Source organism: Colobus angolensis, unplaced genomic scaffold (genome assembly GCF_000951035.1).
Source record: "Colobus angolensis palliatus isolate OR3802 unplaced genomic scaffold, Cang.pa_1.0 Scaffold73, whole genome shotgun sequence".
NCBI lineage: Eukaryota > Metazoa > Chordata > Mammalia > Primates > Cercopithecidae > Colobus > Colobus angolensis.
The window spans coordinates 11,466,475-11,483,834 of record NW_012121043.1 but is presented as its reverse complement, the minus strand read 5'-3'; the positions used below and the strand labels follow the sequence as shown (position 1 = coordinate 11,483,834).

Sequence of the window (17,360 nt, the reverse complement as noted above, 5' to 3'; positions counted from 1 at the left end):
CAGTAGCTAGGATTAAAGGCATGTGCCACCACGCCTTGCTAATTTTTTATTTTTAGTAGAGATGGGGTTTCTCCATGTTAGTCAGGCTGGTCTTGAACTCCCGACTTCAGCTGATCCACCCACCTTGGTCTCCCAAAGTGCTGGGATTACAGGCATGAGTCACTGCGCCCTGCCAGAACTTTCACTTGCCTGGAGTGCTGTGGCGCAATCTCCGTTCACTGCAAGCTCTGCCTCCCAGGTTCCCGACATTCTCCTGCCTCAGCCTCCTGAGTAGCTGAGACTACAGGTGCCCACCACCATGCCTGGCTAATTTTTTGTATTTTTAGTAGAGATGGGGTTTCACCGTGTTAGCCAGGATGGTCTCAATCACCTGACTTCATGATCTGCCCGCCTGGGCTTCCCAAAGTGTGGGGATTACAGGTATGAACCACCGTGCCTGGCCCAAAACTTGCATTTCTTAAAGAAAGATCTAAAAGTTCAGTTTTGTCAAAACATTGCTGATGCAAACAACATTAAACATCTATTTTAGAAAATGACTTAAAAAATAGTTTAAAAAGAAACTGTTCACACTCTCTGACCCTGTAATTCCTTTTGGAATTAAGAAGTCTCCTAAGGGAACTAAATGGTGAGAAACTTGTATGCAAAAATGTATTATTTACAATAGTGAAAAATTGTAAACAACGTAAATGTCCAATGGCTTAATACGCCTTTTACTTTAATAAGCCTTTTACTTCATCCGTCACTTGATGGAATATTAAATATAATTAAGAGTTTTTAACCAACTAACAGAATAAAGTCCAGGGTAAGCCCTATGAGATGACTAGATTACTACCATCGCTGCTTTTCTACCCAATTAAGTAACTGCCAAAGTCACCTAGATTTAAATGTAGCTCTTCTGCTTGAGACTAAGGAACAATGATGGAACAACCTTAAAAACTGTATTCCATTTTATATTTTAAAGCACTTGCGTAAGTTAGTAGAATCTCAGGTACAGTACTGCCTACTACTAAGAGAACACTACTGAGCAATTGCTTCAGGCCCAAAGGTAAGTCTTAAGGATCAGTAATTTGATTACTTTTAAATTCCACAAAATCCTTCAGCTGAGTCCTTGCACTACAATCTCCAGAGGGCAATGTGACATGAGACATTGCTGGAGATCTGATGTATCCATTAATTTAGGAGAAAAAAATGGTCTCCGCTGCATACCAACCCGATGTCGAAGGTCTGAAAAGAGGCCTAAACTCTGAAAATTGCAACAAAAGCAAATATAAAATTAATCTAGTATAAAACTAGGGAAAAACAAGCACACCAAGAAAGTGTTACTGAGGAAGTCAAGGAATAAAAATTCCCTAGTCCCTGGAGCCTAAATACTGCTATATTCCTTTTAGTCCTTGCCTTAAAAAAAAAAAAGAAAAAAAAAAATCAACTCCAACGTATTTGAATGACTCATTTGGAATTAGTAACACATTTCTGGTTGTCCACTCCAAAGCACTCCATGACACGGATCACATGATCCCTAAGGAACATGTCCGGTATTTGACCTTTGTAGATCCAGAGTGTTCCATATACTGGAGCCAGGACATGTGAAAACTGTATTGCACTATGCAGCTCTTCTATCTGTCCTCTAGTGTGTTTCATATTACTTCAATGGAGATCTAAATGCAGTGCTTCACTCTTCCCCAGGCTGGAGACATCTCAGCCTCTGTATGGGGTAACAATGTCTCACATCAAGTCTACCTATTAAGCCACAGAGGGCTGTCACAACTACAAGAACTTTAAGAACTCCTTTCCAATAACAATGCTGCGTCTGGGGAATATACAATTTTTCTAAGTATAATTTGATAAGCAAGTTTTTAAGGCATGTTCACAATATGTACATATATATTTTATATTGTCTAAATACATGTAGATATTTTAGTGTATTTCATCTGAAAATATTTTAGTGAATGTAAATGTAAATGATAAAGTGTCTGAAAATCATGTATTAATTATATGTGTATATTGGTCTGTAATGTGACCCTATATTTATAGCTACAAATGAAATGCTAGTAAGTCTGAATGAAATCCAGTTTTTTATTGTTAAGGTACTTTTTAAGTTTAAGCATTTTGGAGCAATGGAAAATGGATAATCTCACATGGGCTCTAGAGTAAGACAGACTTGCCCTCAAATCACAGGTCTACACTTGGGCACAGTACTTAACCTCTTAGACAATCAGTTTCTGTATCTCTAAGACAGGAATCATAAGAGTCTCCAATTCAGAGTCTTTGTGAAGATTAGTACAAATATGCATATAAAGCCATTAGTAAGTTCTTCATAAATGTTAAGATTATTATGAGGATTTTAATAACATCTTTAGCTATGAGCTAACAACTAATATTTTAATTGTTAAAAAATCTAATTTAAGGAGGACAGAAGAGAAGATATTGTTTGAAGGGTATTTTTACTTATATATTAAAAAAAAAAAAAAACGGCCAGGTGTGGTGGCTTATGCCTGCAATCCCAGCACTTTGGGAGGCTGAGGCGGGTGGTGGGTGGGTCATGAGGTCAGGAGATCGAGACTATCCCGGCTAACACGGTGAAACCCCATCTCTACTAAAAATACAAAAAATTAGCCAGGCGTGGTGGCGGGCGCTTGTAGTCCCAGCTACTCAGGAGGCTGAGGCAGGAGAATGACATGAACCCAGGAGGCGGGGCTTGCAGTGAGCCGAGATTGTGCCACTGCACTCCAGCCTGGGCAAGAGAGCGAGACTCCATCTCAAAAAAAAAACAAAAAACAAAAAACAAAAAAACCTGTCATCATTTTTGTACATGCCCAAAACTTTTGTTTGCAGTAGTAATTAGCATGTTTGTTTCTGCTATTTTTTCTATTATGTATTTTAGCCTCTGTATCAAATATCTCCTAATTATTTAGCTATGTAGTTGCAATATTTGTAACTTTCCACATTTTCTACTACTGGGGGATTTCAACTAGTGACTTGGGGTTTGGTCTTTTGTTATGCTTGCTTTAAAGTAATCTTTAGAAGACACCATCAAATTCAGGGATGAACATTTCTAGCATTAGCAATGCGCCACCCAACTTTTTCTTAAATAAGCTGGGAGAAAATTTTAATTATTCAATACTGGGTGGACGATGCTTTGAATAATGAGCCATGATTTCCTCAGTGCACATGGTCACAAATGATCTAAAGCATAAAGAAGGCTCTGTCTTGCTTTGTCTTGCTTACCTTTTAGATATCAAGACATGGCTAAATAAAGAAAAATCCCATGGCCCTTGTGCAGTACAATTGTAGACTAAATATATCACAAATTATTTATCTATTGCTCAAGCAATCCCAGTGCCTAATCTTCAGTGGATTGTTTTATAGTTCTTTCAGGTAGAATTAGTTTCCAACTCATTTGGTACAGTCACCAGAAAGATCTTTCTAAGTCATTAATGTAATCATGCTTACTAGGCCTAAAATCCATCAACAGTTCATGGTCAACTCAGGAAAAAAAAATCTGAACTCCTCAATATGGTCCTTCATTATCTGGCTTTAGACTCATCTTTCCAAAGTTCTCCCTAACATCCCGAGTTAACCACATTTCCCTAAATATGGCAAAATTTCGCTTACATGAGGGTTTCTCAATCTCAGCACTGTTAATATTTGGGACCCTGTAATTCTTTGTTGTTGGGGGCTGTCCTTCACATTCTAGGGGTTTGGCAGCAACCGTTGCCTCTGCCCTGCAGGAGTAGCACCCTTGCTCCTGATATGACAATCCAAAATGTCTCCAGACATTGCCAAAGGCCCCCTAAGGGGTAAAATCACCCCCAGCTGAGAATCAATGGCTTATAACCTTGACTTTACACATTAACGTGTTAATCTCTTGCTAAACAGGCACCTACCTTTTTCCTTCACCCTGTTCTAGAACTTCTTCACTTGGTTAACTCTTGTTTGAACTTGAAATTTCAGCCAGCTGTCATCTTTTCCATGAAGCCCTCTCTATTCAAGTGGGGATAACTGACCAACTGACCTTTTTCAGGGAACCCTGAGTACTGTGTACTTAATACAATCATAGCCAAGCAATACCAAACATTTATATAAGTGCTATCTTCCTTACCAGACTGCCTGCTGTGTAAATGTGGGGGCTGAGTCTGGCCACTCCTGGCATCTAACAAAGAAGGTACTCAAAAAATGATTATGGAAACAATGGGTGAAAAGTTAAAAAAAAAATCTGTAATAATCATTGCAGTTAAGAAAAATAGGCAAGTTGCATAAGCAGTTGAGGTTAATGCTCTTCTATTTTATAATCGCATGTTCTATCAGGAGTCATGTACAATTTTTGTGAACAGATTTTTTAAAAGGTAGAACATTAAGGATAAGGAAGCTAACTCACAGCTTGTAAGTACCGGAAAGACAAGATAGGGCCACTTAATGCACCACAAGCATTACTGTCTTCAAAGTCTCCTTCTTCAAGCAGAAACTGCTGGCCTTTAAAATGTTCTTTTTCATAGGCAACCCACCTAGAAATACAGGGGACACCCAAATGGCCCATTAATAAAACCGTAGTCAAGAAAGCAAAACAGAGACAATCAAGATAAACCTCATAGTGGCTCATCTCCATATTGTAAAAAGCAGCACATTAGTTTTGTTTCATTTACAAAGATAGACAAATGGTGTGTGCTTCATAGATCAATAATTTTTATAATTTGGAGGCTTTTCCCAAAAAAAGGTTAATTATAGAAATGCAACAGAGCAATGCTTTTTAAATGTTTATGGTGTGACTTGATACTACAGCACAAGGTGGTCAGAGAACAGTGTGTCAAGTAAATATAATATGAAGTGCATAGAGCCAATGAGAAAGGATACAAATTTACATGGAGATCCAAAGATAATCATTTTTATTTTACTAATTAAGCCATTCTGGAACAACGGAATGACTTTTACATGAAACATTTATTCAGGGTTTAAACCAAGCGAATCTGTCACCAGGCTTCAGTTCTAAAACAAAATACAAGATGGTTTATCAAAGAGGAACCAAGAAATTCTACTGAGCTGTTATTAGTCTCAGGGCCCTACATGTATACAAGGACATCTGTAGATACTTACAGGTGAGAAATGTTGGTCCCACTACTTTCTTGACTTCTAATCTAAAACTATCAGTATAAGACACTGATAAATACCATGAGTTATTAAGCTCCTCCATAAAGCTTACCTTTTTATAAGCTAATCCACAGTATCTAATGCAATGTGGGCATAGATGGCTCATGAAACAAGTTGGCCTTCTCAAATCTGCCTTTAGCCACACTGTGTAGTTAGGCTGAGAGGCCCTCCAGTAGTGCAGATTCCAAGGGTGACTATTTCTGAGTTCCAGGGTTGGGAACTTTGAAATTCAGGACAAAATAAAGCCTAGGAAGGCTGCCTACTACTGCTTTTTCTTTCTTCACTCCTACTGTGGTTGTGAAGATACAGAAAATATTCCAAATAATTGTTTTCATAGGGCACAAAATAGCAGCCATTAATTGTTACTTCCTCTCCCCTTTCTGTAAGCATAGGTATGATGGTGGGGCACAAGGTCCACATGAATTGGAATAAACCTATAAACCTATTTATACATCTCAGTATACCTGTACTATGGAAATGAACTAACATTATTTTATTCTTCAACTATTATATGAAAATAAATTTCACAAAACAACTTTTAAATTCTAAGCTTTATTTTATGTAAGTGTGGCTACTCAAAACACGCTTTTATTTATATATGAATGGGAAAAGAAATAAAAGGTATAAAAGACCTTAAAGGATCGATTAAGATTCACAAATTCATTATATGACAGTCCACTAATCATGTACTCAGTTTTTCTTAATAGACTAAGTTTTGGTTAAGATTCACTTTATATATCCATCTGGTATATTTAAAGATAGGTGTTATCTGAGAAAAGTTAAGAAACATCAGTTTTATTTTCCCCAGATTCCTCAAGATGGTTACAGGGATGGAGTCCATGCTACCTACAGATACAATTAAACAACAAAACCAAAAAACGGTAGTAGTTGTGAAAAAATAATCAGCTATTCCTCTTTAAATGGGGACATCACATCTTTCTTCTGCAGTTGTCACAGACAAATGAAAGTTTGTATCCTGCATTACAAGTCATGTTTACTTAGGATTTTTACAAAATATCTATTTAAAAAAAAAAACCTTAGAGAATAACAATGTACATCACACAGAATTTTAGCAGATAATTTTCTATGCAGCAGAAAATTGGTTTTAACCTAAGTCAATCTAGTTAATAGGAAAAACATTTAGATCTCAAAGGGAGGAAAAGGCAAAAATATTTTATAGCAGGGTTAACAAGAAACATGTGTGTCCACAAACCAGATAATATTACAAATAAACACAATAAAAATATGTTTATCTAAACCATATTTGTTCTTCAAGACCCAAATAAAATTTTTAAATTGAAGGACAAGGAAGTGATTAATATGTCAGATTAATAATTGATATAATCTACATATCCAGCATATACAATCTCTTACATTTTTATTTTGACTAGTATGGCTATTACTTAATTTACTGCCAGAAATTGCAAAGTCTAGTTCTCTAAATATAGACCCTTGAGTGATCTCAAACAATTCACTTAACTTTTGTGAATAAAATATTTTAGTAGCATCTTTTACCAGAGTAGCTATTAGCAAAATTATATGATGTTACTGCAAATATCAAGAGATACTGATAATTAAAACAAATTAACATTCCCAAAAAACCAATGTATCAACAGAGAGACAATAGAATGTTTCTAGAGAGATTCCAGCATTGGGTTGACAATGATAAATAAACAATGAGGACAGTTTCTTCTTCATTGTTTCACCTGCCAGGATACAAATACAAAGGTACATCCCAGGCTCATCATAGATTTGGGAGGCTTCTGCCGCAGTAACTGCTGACTAAGACTGGGATGGTAGCAATGATGGTTACACTTGGGATTATATCCAGGGGTTCCTAGAGAGCTTCCTCAAAAGCAGTTCAGAGTCCGGGGGGCAACCAATGTCAAAAATCCTTGACTTTGGAAACATACAACCCAGATCGTTTTTTAACAAGGGAAGGCTCACTGCCAAGGTCCTTGGTACGTAAGTCAAGTATGATCAACAGAATAGTGGATAAAAACTGGGGCTCTCATTCACGTTCATAACTTGTGAAAACCTAATTTTATTTTGCAATTCTTATAGTCTATCCTGTGTTCAGAAATACAAGGTGTTGAAGTTTTAGAAACTATTTTCTACATTTAATAGATCTCAAAATCTTTAATAAAAACAAGAGTCCACAGAAAACCATAAGTAATATTTTTTACTTTCCATATTACAGAAGAAATGTATATTTTTAGATTAAAAACATTGTTTTTGCTTCACTTAGCACATTTTTGTGCTGACCTTCAAAAATAGACTACTAGAGCAAATATTAAAAATACGATACTCACACTCCACCAATGACACGAATTGATCCAATTCTGTGAAAATCTCCATGATTTTTCAAAAAGTTAGGAACAGAATCTATATGCTCACTAAAGTCTTTAGCCTGCCCATGGAAGTGAGGTTTTTCATAAATAATAACCTGAAAATGTATTTAACATGTTTATATTTTAGTATAGATACATATTTACTTAAGTGACACCAAAGACCACAAAATGTACAGGGACTACTATCTACTTTTTTAAATTAATATGAGGAGATTTCAAAAAGTTCACGGAAAAGGTGTATTACAAAAAACTATGCATGGATTGCAAAATTTTTTGCACCAAAATCAACTCCTACTAACTTGTTATAACACATCTGAACAGGATCTAGTTTGAGGTACTAAGAAGAATGAAACAGAAGTTGGAAAAAAGCCCCTATCAGAGCAATACAAAGTTTGCTAAAATTGAAGCAAGAATAAACAAATTTATGGTGAAGCTTGGGTAGAAGAATGGTGAAATCACTGATGATTTACAAAAAGTTTATGGAGACAATACCCCAAGGAAATCAGCAGTTTACACATAGATAACTCATGGGAAGAGATGATGTTGAAGATGAAACATGAATCAGCAGACCATCCACATCAATTTGAAAGGAAAAAATTCATCTTATTTGAACTCTAGTTGAAAAGGACTGATAATTAACTGCAGAAACAATAGCCAACACCACAGATATCTCAGTTAGTTCAGCCTGCACAATTTCGACTGAAAAATTAAAGTTGAGCAAACTTTCCATTTCATAGGTACCAAGACCGTTATGCTCTGATCAGCTGCAGATGAGAGCAGAGCCTTCAACTGAAAATTTAAAAAATGGGATAAAGATCCTGAAGCATTTCTTCAAACAATTATAACAGGAGATGAAACATGGCTTTACCTGTATGATCCTGAAAACAGCACAATCAAAGCAATGGCTACCAAAAGGTGGAAGTGATCCAGTCAAAGCAAAAGTAGGCCAGTTAATGGCAAGGGTCGTGGCAACAGTTTTTTGGGATGTTCAAGGCATTTTGTTTGTTGGTTTTCTGGATGGCCAAAGAACAACATCTGCTTATTATGAAAGTGTTTTGAAAAAGTTAGCCAAAGCTTTAGCAGAAAAACCAGGGAAGCTTCACCAGGAAGTCATTCTCTACCACAGCAATGCTCCCATTCATTCTCTCCTCAAACAAGGTCAATTTCCCAAGAGTTTCCATGAGAAATCATTAGGCATCCACCTTACACTCCTGAATTGCCTCCTTCTGGTTTCTTCCTAATCTTAACGAAAATTCTAAAGGGAACCCATTTTCCTTCAGTTAATAATGTAAAAAAGACTGCATTGACATAGTTAATTCACCAAGACCCTCAGTTCTTTAGGGATGGACTAAATAGCTGGTGTCACTGCTTATGAAAGTGTCTTGACAGTGACGAAGCTTATGATGAAAAATAAGGTCTATATTTATTTTCATATTTTAATTCCATTTTTTCCATGAACATTTTGAAGTCCCCTCATGTATACTTACAGTATAGCACAATGTTGGATATTCACAAAGAATATGTGAGTCTTTATCATCATAAAGGTAAAATATCTTATTTAATAATAAGTTTCTCTCATATTATAATAATATACCTGAGTATGATTACATTGTTTTGGTCACCCAAATACTAGGACCATCTCATAGGGTAAACTGCCTTATAACTAACTGATTCTTGAATTATCTTTGTAAGTATATCCCTGTGTTCAGAATTTAATATAGACCTTCCTTCTACTTACTGAATTTCCCCTAAAGAACTCTCTTGAGATTCCAGGGTATAACAATAAATTATCTATTGACTTTTAAAAATACATACTGTTTCTTACAACTAACTACTTCTATGGCCTACTATTCATTGAGAAGAAACAGACATGCAAATTTTAGAATTTAAATACAAAACTTACTTAAAAATAAGAAATTATCGAAAAATATTATTTCTAAAGACTGGATATTTGATTTAAATTGAGGGGATGCAATACGTATTGTCAGAAACAAATTTCTGGCATTTACTTCAAATTTGGATTGGAATAGTATTTCTCCTTTACTATTTTGCTGTTTTTTTCCTTCTCAAATACCAGCTGCATTAAGTATGAGGAAGTGACAACAGCGTTTATCTATCCACATTCTCTCACTTGGTCCTATTTGTGGGTAATGGAATAATTTGTGCACAAATGTCAATTCAATATCTTGCCAAATAAACCCCATGCTTAAAAACACTAAATCAAGGGCTGGGCGCAGTGGCTCAAGCCTGTAATCCCAGCACTTTGGGAGGCCGAGATGGGCGGATCATGAGGTCAAGAGATCGAGACCATCCTGGCTAACACGGTGAAACCCCGTCTCTACTAAAAATACAAAAACTAGCCGGGCGAGGTGGCTGGCACCTGTAGTCCCAGCTATTCCGGAGGCTGAGGCAGGAGAATGGTGTAAACCCGGGAGGCGGAGCTTGCAGTGAGCTGAGATCGGGCCACTGCACTCCAGTCCGGGCGACAGAGCGAGACTCCACCTCAAAAAACAAAACAAAACAAAACAAACAAACAAACAAAAACCACTAAATCAAAAAGGTTATAGCTGCCTTATGACTAAAAACTGATAATATTAGGGAAAATTTATATAGTACTGATCCTGCACTTTTCCATGTTAGGTTTGCACTGGGTACTATATTTGAAATGACAAAGTTTTATTTGGGCTTAATACATGTTACATATGCTGACCACATTCAAACTCAGTAAGAAATACAAATTCTTTGGTGAGTAAGCCACAAATTAATATCAAACGACTTATAAATTGTGATTACCAATCCATTCATGTACACCTACAACTTATCAAACTGCAAATGTCCAAGGAAGATCCAGCCTGTCACAACTGAAGTCCTGATTGACCAGACTAGGAGACGTGAGACAGAAGGCATTCAGACAGCACCACAGCTCATTCTACATCTTTTACGTCTTGACTGCAAATAGAATCACCTAGGACTCTTTGGAAATTGTTGACCATGGCCCAAACTAATATGGTATCTCTGGGAGTGCAGCCCAGGCTCAAGCATCTTTTAAAATTCCAATATGTATAATTTCACCACACAGTCAAAGTATATTAGATACACTTAGACACAGAAGTTTTAAAAGACTCCATCAATGTATCTGAGAGAATGGAAGTCAGTTCCATAAGTGAGAAAGCCCAGAAATGGGAGAGTTGAAGGAGTTGTGTCTTGTTTTAAAGAAGAGGAAGACAAATGAATCCCTGCTTCCACACCTGCCTCTGCAGGTGCTGTAATCAAATTATAGGCAGGCCTGTTTGCATCTTTTATCACTGTACTGGTTTGCCTTCTCTCTCTAAAAATACTTTGTAATTCTGTTTTCTCCTTTCTTTCCCTGAATTTGCTTGATCCTGGCACCACTGCCACACGTTTTCATTGCCTCACCTCTACTCTTCCCTTTGGATGCTCATACTTACAAACTGCCATCTATCTGTAAGAGTTACCTACACTTCCTTTTGATCAGCCTTGATCACCTTCCTAAGCATCACTCCCAAAGGCCTGCTAGATACCTCCACTTTAATAACTACCTGCTATCTCAAGTCCCCTCCTCCAAAACAAAAATCAAACCTATCACCTTTCCACCCCACAGCAGAAATCTAGTGAGTCTGACTGATTTATTGGTACAGACCTCCATCTTTGCAGACTGATCCCACTCTCCATTCACAGTCACAGGGTGGGCCCTCATCAAACATTTTGTGCATTCACTTCCCACCTCCCCCAAATCCATTAGCTAAGTATAATCATATGTGGAGGTACTTTTTATTCCAATAATTCAAAATACCTAAATATTAATCCTGAGACTCTTTAGCCTGCTACAAAAATCAGTTCAAGACTTACCTTTAAGTTCATGGGCATTTCCACTTTCAGTCCACCCTTAAGATGACAAGATGTTTAATATTAGACAGGTAAATATTTAAAATATTTGAATGTAGTTGATATATGTAGGTTACATAAAAATCTAATCGGTGAAGATTACACATCAGTCAAATTTAAATTGTGCTAAATTTTAAATTTTAAATATAGAACTCTATAGTAGTCAAAACCAAGTTATAGTGTTCCTTGTCAATGTAGATGGGGCAAGCAATCTTAAGGATACACTTTCCAGATTACAACTACTATGAGGAAGGAAACTGAGCTTTAGTCCTTGACTACACATGACCAATTTAATCCCACTTCAGAGTGTCCCAAAAAGAAGAGTGGTATTGCTAATAAACTTAGAAATCTCATTCAGCAGAGTAGCTGTCTTAGCCAGCTAATCCAAAAGTCTTCCCTACAATTATTTGGGCTTTCTAAATTAGAGCACTGAGCTAACCACACTAACCTTTCCAAGTTCAACCAACACTTTTGATCACATGCACTGTCTTTGTGATCTCAAAGTTGCACAGCATGAAAAGTAACTTTTTCCCTACAAAAACCCCAATTCTGTAGGTTTTTTTTTTTTGTTTCATGTGCTACTCCACATTGTGATATTTCTTAAAATGTTTTAGTTCGTCCTAGTGGCTATGTTTTTAAAGGACACAGACTAACCAAAAATGGTTTATCACATAGCCAATGTTTAATTGAACAGTTTGCCACTCAAGCAAACGTCTGCAACAAAAAAGAAATACTGTAAATACTGAAGGCACTACAGTACAATAGTTTGCCAATTCAGTGGTACACATATTCACTTCTTGAGATTGAGATGCAAGAGCAACCATCATGGTTACTTAATTTTGGATTCATGGGTACTTGGGAAAAGGAATGCTTCTTTTTAAATTTGCTTACCATTTGAAGCGGATGTAATGATTTCATTTCTCCTGTAGAAATCTCAAAGAGCCCATGGTCTTCCTCCAGAACTGTAGCTTGTCCCTTAAAATTAATATCTGGGTAGGCAAGCCAACTATATAAAAATAGATAGTTAGTTAAAGTATAACAGTACTGATTCAGTCTGGTTCGGTAAGTAAAAAGTGCCAGCAAGATAAAAAAAAAAAAAAAAAATCCTCCATCACAGAATTACACTAGTAAAACACACTCAAAGTGAGAGCCAGACATTATATAATGATAACAGTTACCATGTTATTAAGTATTTACATTCACATATTATCCATCCTATAATAAGCTATCTAGCCTTAATAAGTCTAATATGTTTTCCAATCATTAGGCATTACTTTTATTTTTCCGATACCTAAAACATGTGGCACCTTTAATTCAAGTGGGAAATAATTAGAAAATCAAAACAAATTTTACTATATTCCATTCTTTTTTAAACTGGAACAATCAGAGGCAGGGATTCCACAAGGTGTTTTACACTTTCAGCCACATTTTTAGAACCAATATCAGTTCTATTGGCTGCCTAAGGAAGAGTATTTGCAATCAGATTCCCAAAAGACCCATCTTCCAGCTAAGCTTGATAATTACAGACTTTCCTCATGGACACGGCCAATTACTGGCCTGCCCAAGAGTTTTGTTTTGTTTTGTTTTGTTTTGTTTTGTTTGAGACAGAGTTTTGCTCTTGTTGCCCAGGCTGAAGTGCAATGGCGCGATCTCGGCTCACCGCATCCCCTGCCTTCTGAGTTCAAGCGATTCTCCTGCCTCAGCCTCCCAAGTAGCTGGGATTACAGGCATGTGCCACCATGCCCAGCTAATTTTTTTGTATTTTTTAAGTAGAGATGGGGTTTCTCCATGTTGGTCAGGCTGTTCTCGAACTCCTGACCTCAGGTGATCCACCCACCTTGGCCTCCCAAAGTGCTGAGATTACAGGCACAAGCTACCACACACGGCTGGCCTACCCACGAGTTCTAATTCACATGTAGGGGGGACAAAAAAGTTGTCCTACAGTGACCCCCAAATTGTACACCAACCATCATCAGAGGAAACAAAAACAGTGAGGGAGCAGAGGGTTTCATGGTGAGCCAGATATCCACAGGGTTTGGAGTCAAGTCAATCTGGGAATGAACTAAGACTGAACTTAGACCCATCATCCTACAGATACCTCTAGAAAGAGAGAGGCCTAGTATCAAATCCATGCTTACCAGCTAGTAGCCTGGGACAAATCACCCATATATAATATGAGAGTAACACCATCTGCTTTTCAGGAACAGAGGAGTCATAAACAAAAAAGCCGTATGTGCCTGATACCACAGAGGCAGTCAGTGACTATTAGAACTTAGACACCCTAGAAATAGTTCAGGGTCCAAAATTTTAGGCCAGGGACATGCTTTTATTTCTCAATCACAGAATTTGTTGGATGAAAAGACAACAGATCCATATATCGAGAACTACATCTCAGAATTCTATACCTGCTCCTGTGAATCATATATCAAAGCTCTAGTTAGATCCAAAGAATCTTTTAACCCCTGCAGTCTTTCTTGGGTGACTGAGAGTATAAACATTAGCTAGAAACTTTAGAAATATGTATGTCATCTATTGAAATATGAAACAAAAAGTTAACTTTGGTGGCCATCAATCACTATAATAAAAAGGAACTGATACGTACACTCCTGACTTCACAGTGAAGGACATAGATTTGGAGATATGCAGTTCTTCCAAGTTGGGGACTGCTCTCTGTATGTAGACAGGACAACAGGCTGGGTCAGATTGTGGGAAAAGCTCTATCTCTGGAATGCTGCAGTCCTGAAAAAAATTAATAATTTGGCTTTGAAATCAACTAGAGACACACAGTCTAGTCTTCTCAATGTCCTGGACATATAGTTACACTGTTCTCATTATCAAGTTGAATTTCTTCACAAAGAAAACATAAAGGAAATATTGTTTCTCCTAAAAAATAAGTTTTTCTAAAAAAAGTTAATAACATGAAAATTATACATTTTATGGAAAAATTATTGTCCCAATTTTTCTGCTTTGATTTTTAAAGATTCTTTCCATTAAGCAATGCTTAGAGTTACCAAATTGAGTTCAGATTTCAGAGTTACCAAACTATTTGAGTGCCAAATGTCTGTAAGCCTTCCTTCTTAGAAGTGTAATAAAACCATAAGGGAGGAAGAGAGTTAAATAAAAGCTGATCTCATCGGGGATATAAAAAAACAAGTAGAGAAGCAGTACCCTCTTCAGTGTTTATCTAATTTACATTGACAAAAGAAATACTCATTAGAGGTGACGGTAAAGGAAATCTGTTTTCCTCCCTGTACGACTGCATTTCCTAGTGCAGTAGGTTTGAAGAAGAAAAGCATTATGTAATTGACCCTTTACTCCATCACAGTCTTAAAAAATTATGTACTCATTGTCCTGTGAGACTTTCCTTAAAAATTTTTCTTGTGCATATCTCTTCTTACATATTTCCACTGTCATAACCCTTGGTTAGGCCCAAACTTTGATTACAGGCCTACTTACAACCACTAGTCAAGCACTAGCTACTACTCTTTAGACAGCTGAACTTGTTAGAACATCACTTTCCTCAAGAAACTCACTGGCTTCAGACCCAAGCACATCAAATTCATGTTTCTGTTTGTCTTTCTACAATAGGGCACCAAACTAGTGATCCACACTAACTTCCTACAACTCTGCAGTCATACTGGTCCTCACGCTATCTCCACTTCCACTCCAGCCTCTGTAAGCTTTGCAGATATTTCCCCTATCTCAACTAAAGAAATAATTATTTGTATTCTTACTTTCAAAAATCTCTTCTAATAGTCAAGTTCTAACTCAAAAAGGACCTCATCCCTTCTTAGGGAATCAAAATTACAATTATTTTTTCCCTTCTCTGAAATTACAGATACACTTCTGTCTGAACACACTATCTCAATACTCATGAGTATTTAATGATAGAACTCAATACAACTCAAGTTTTAGTAATTATCCCCTATGACACTGTGAGATTCAAATGCATATGCTTTATTAAAATAGGTAAATGTAATAACAGGAGTGGCATTTATAAGAGACTGAACAATTCTATTTAAATTTTGCAATTCTAAAAGTATAATATTCTGATTTTTCAACTTTTCCCCAAACTGAATTCTCAATTATTCTATTAATATACAAAAGCAAGCAAGTTTATACATCACATTTTCAGGAAATTGGTTCTAAAATGCAAAATACTAAAGAAGCATAATCTAAAAATATCCTTTAAAGTATAAAAGCATACTTCGTTCTAATGTTTCATTTCAAAAATAAGCAGAAATGTTTAGAACAGTCACCTGTCAATCCTCAAGGCTCTTTTGTATGCTATTAATAATAGAGTTCTAGTAACATTATTTCAAATACTTCCATATTAATGTCCCTCCAGGGATCTGAGTTACAGTAACAAAATACATAACTAACTGTCTCACACAAACAAATTTCCTCTGCATTGTGTTGTACAAACAATGTTTGGGTGGTGTACTCTAAAAGGGAAAAGCTAAGAAGCATTCAAGTCTACAACAACACAGATGGAAATGGTATAATAGCAAAAGTGTAATCACTAAAATATGAAAATAAACAAAAATGAGAAGGCATATGTTTGCTGTTATCTTCACTAGAAACCTAATTTTTGCTCTAGTTGACTGAAAAATATTTCACTGTTAAGTTCTATCTTCACGGTGGCTATTCACAGAAATAGCATGCTTTGCAAAACATATGTGTAATTCTTGATGGACAAAGAAAGTCAAACACCAGCAACTGAAAGGCACTTTATAGTAACCTAGAAACAATAAACAATTTAAGTTTATATGTCTTCCTTGTATACTTTTTAGTCCTGCTACACTTTGCAAATAGATCAGTGAAATTTGCAAACGTATACTATTATAGCAATTAGTAAGAATGAGGACAGTTTTATAGTTATAGTTAACAAAATCACAGTTAACAAACACAGTAAGAAAGTCTATTTGTCTCTACCTTACATAAGATACCTCAGTTCTGGATCTAACAACAGATTTTACCATAAGAAAAATGGCATATCTTTAAAAAAAGACTTAAATACACAGTAAACATAGTAATTTGCAATATTAATTTATTCTAATTTTACAAACGAAAGCACTTGAATCAAGATTCACCATGTTACTACCTTCATCCCCAATTATTTTCCCTGAGGACAAAGACAACCCTTAGCTGGAATCTACATACTGATAACTGAGGGTGTCTGCTATACCTGTCAATCCTCAAGGCTCTTTTGTATGCTGTTAATAATAGAGTTCCAATAACAATATTTCAAATATTTCCATATTAACGTCCCCCCAGGGATCTGAGTTACAGTAACAAAATACATAACTAACTGTGTCACACAAACAAATTTCCTCTGCATTGTGTTGTACAAACAATGTTTGTTTGGGTGGTGTACTCTAAAGTGAAGACGTCATGGAAGAATTATCTTTAAAGGACATTAAAGTCTTGACTACAATGATGAAAACAACTAATATAAAGATGATTCAACACGATAAAGTTGGCATAGAATAGGCAGAAGTGAATCTGGCATGGAAACAACCACCATGAAAGTGAAGCATCGATAGGCAGAATTTTGACAACGTTGGAAAAAGGAAGCAGTTTGATGCCTAATTATTACTTTGTAAAATATTTAAACAAGGTTTATGCCTCTTTCATTCAATGCTCAATAGTTTTATTTTCCTTCCTCACTAAAAGTTGTTAACCTGTTCGAGATACACGGATACTGACACTGCAACTAAAAAAAGAAATGATTCCAAGAACAAACACTGGAGGAAAAAGTACAAGCCTGACTTACTCTTTCTTATAATATAGTCTAAATAAATGGTGGACGTGCAAATATCCATTCAAATATCTATGCTCACCAGATTAAATCTGTTTGATTTTATTGTTTGATTTCAGGGGGGGTTGAGAGAGGTGGCTGTTTGCCATAAATTACTTGTTTTTTTCCCACTAGGCCTTGGCATAGTGCCTGATTTCACA

General features: G+C 36.3%; 1 protein-coding gene across 1 annotated transcript in view; it reads right to left on the bottom strand.

The window, feature by feature from the left end:
* The window catches only part of CRYBG3 (beta-gamma crystallin domain containing 3), a 124,491-nt gene that overhangs the window by 41,585 nt on the left and 65,546 nt on the right, over nucleotides 1–17,360 (bottom strand). The window contains exons 8-12 of the mRNA XM_011927618.1: nucleotides 14,002–14,138; nucleotides 12,291–12,405; nucleotides 11,364–11,399; nucleotides 7,455–7,588; nucleotides 4,376–4,502 (exon numbers count right to left, since the gene is read on the bottom strand). Of these exons, the coding sequence (XP_011783008.1) occupies nucleotides 4,376–4,502; nucleotides 7,455–7,588; nucleotides 11,364–11,399; nucleotides 12,291–12,405; nucleotides 14,002–14,138 (549 nt within the window). The remainder of the gene's footprint in view (nucleotides 1–4,375; nucleotides 4,503–7,454; nucleotides 7,589–11,363; nucleotides 11,400–12,290; nucleotides 12,406–14,001; nucleotides 14,139–17,360) is intronic.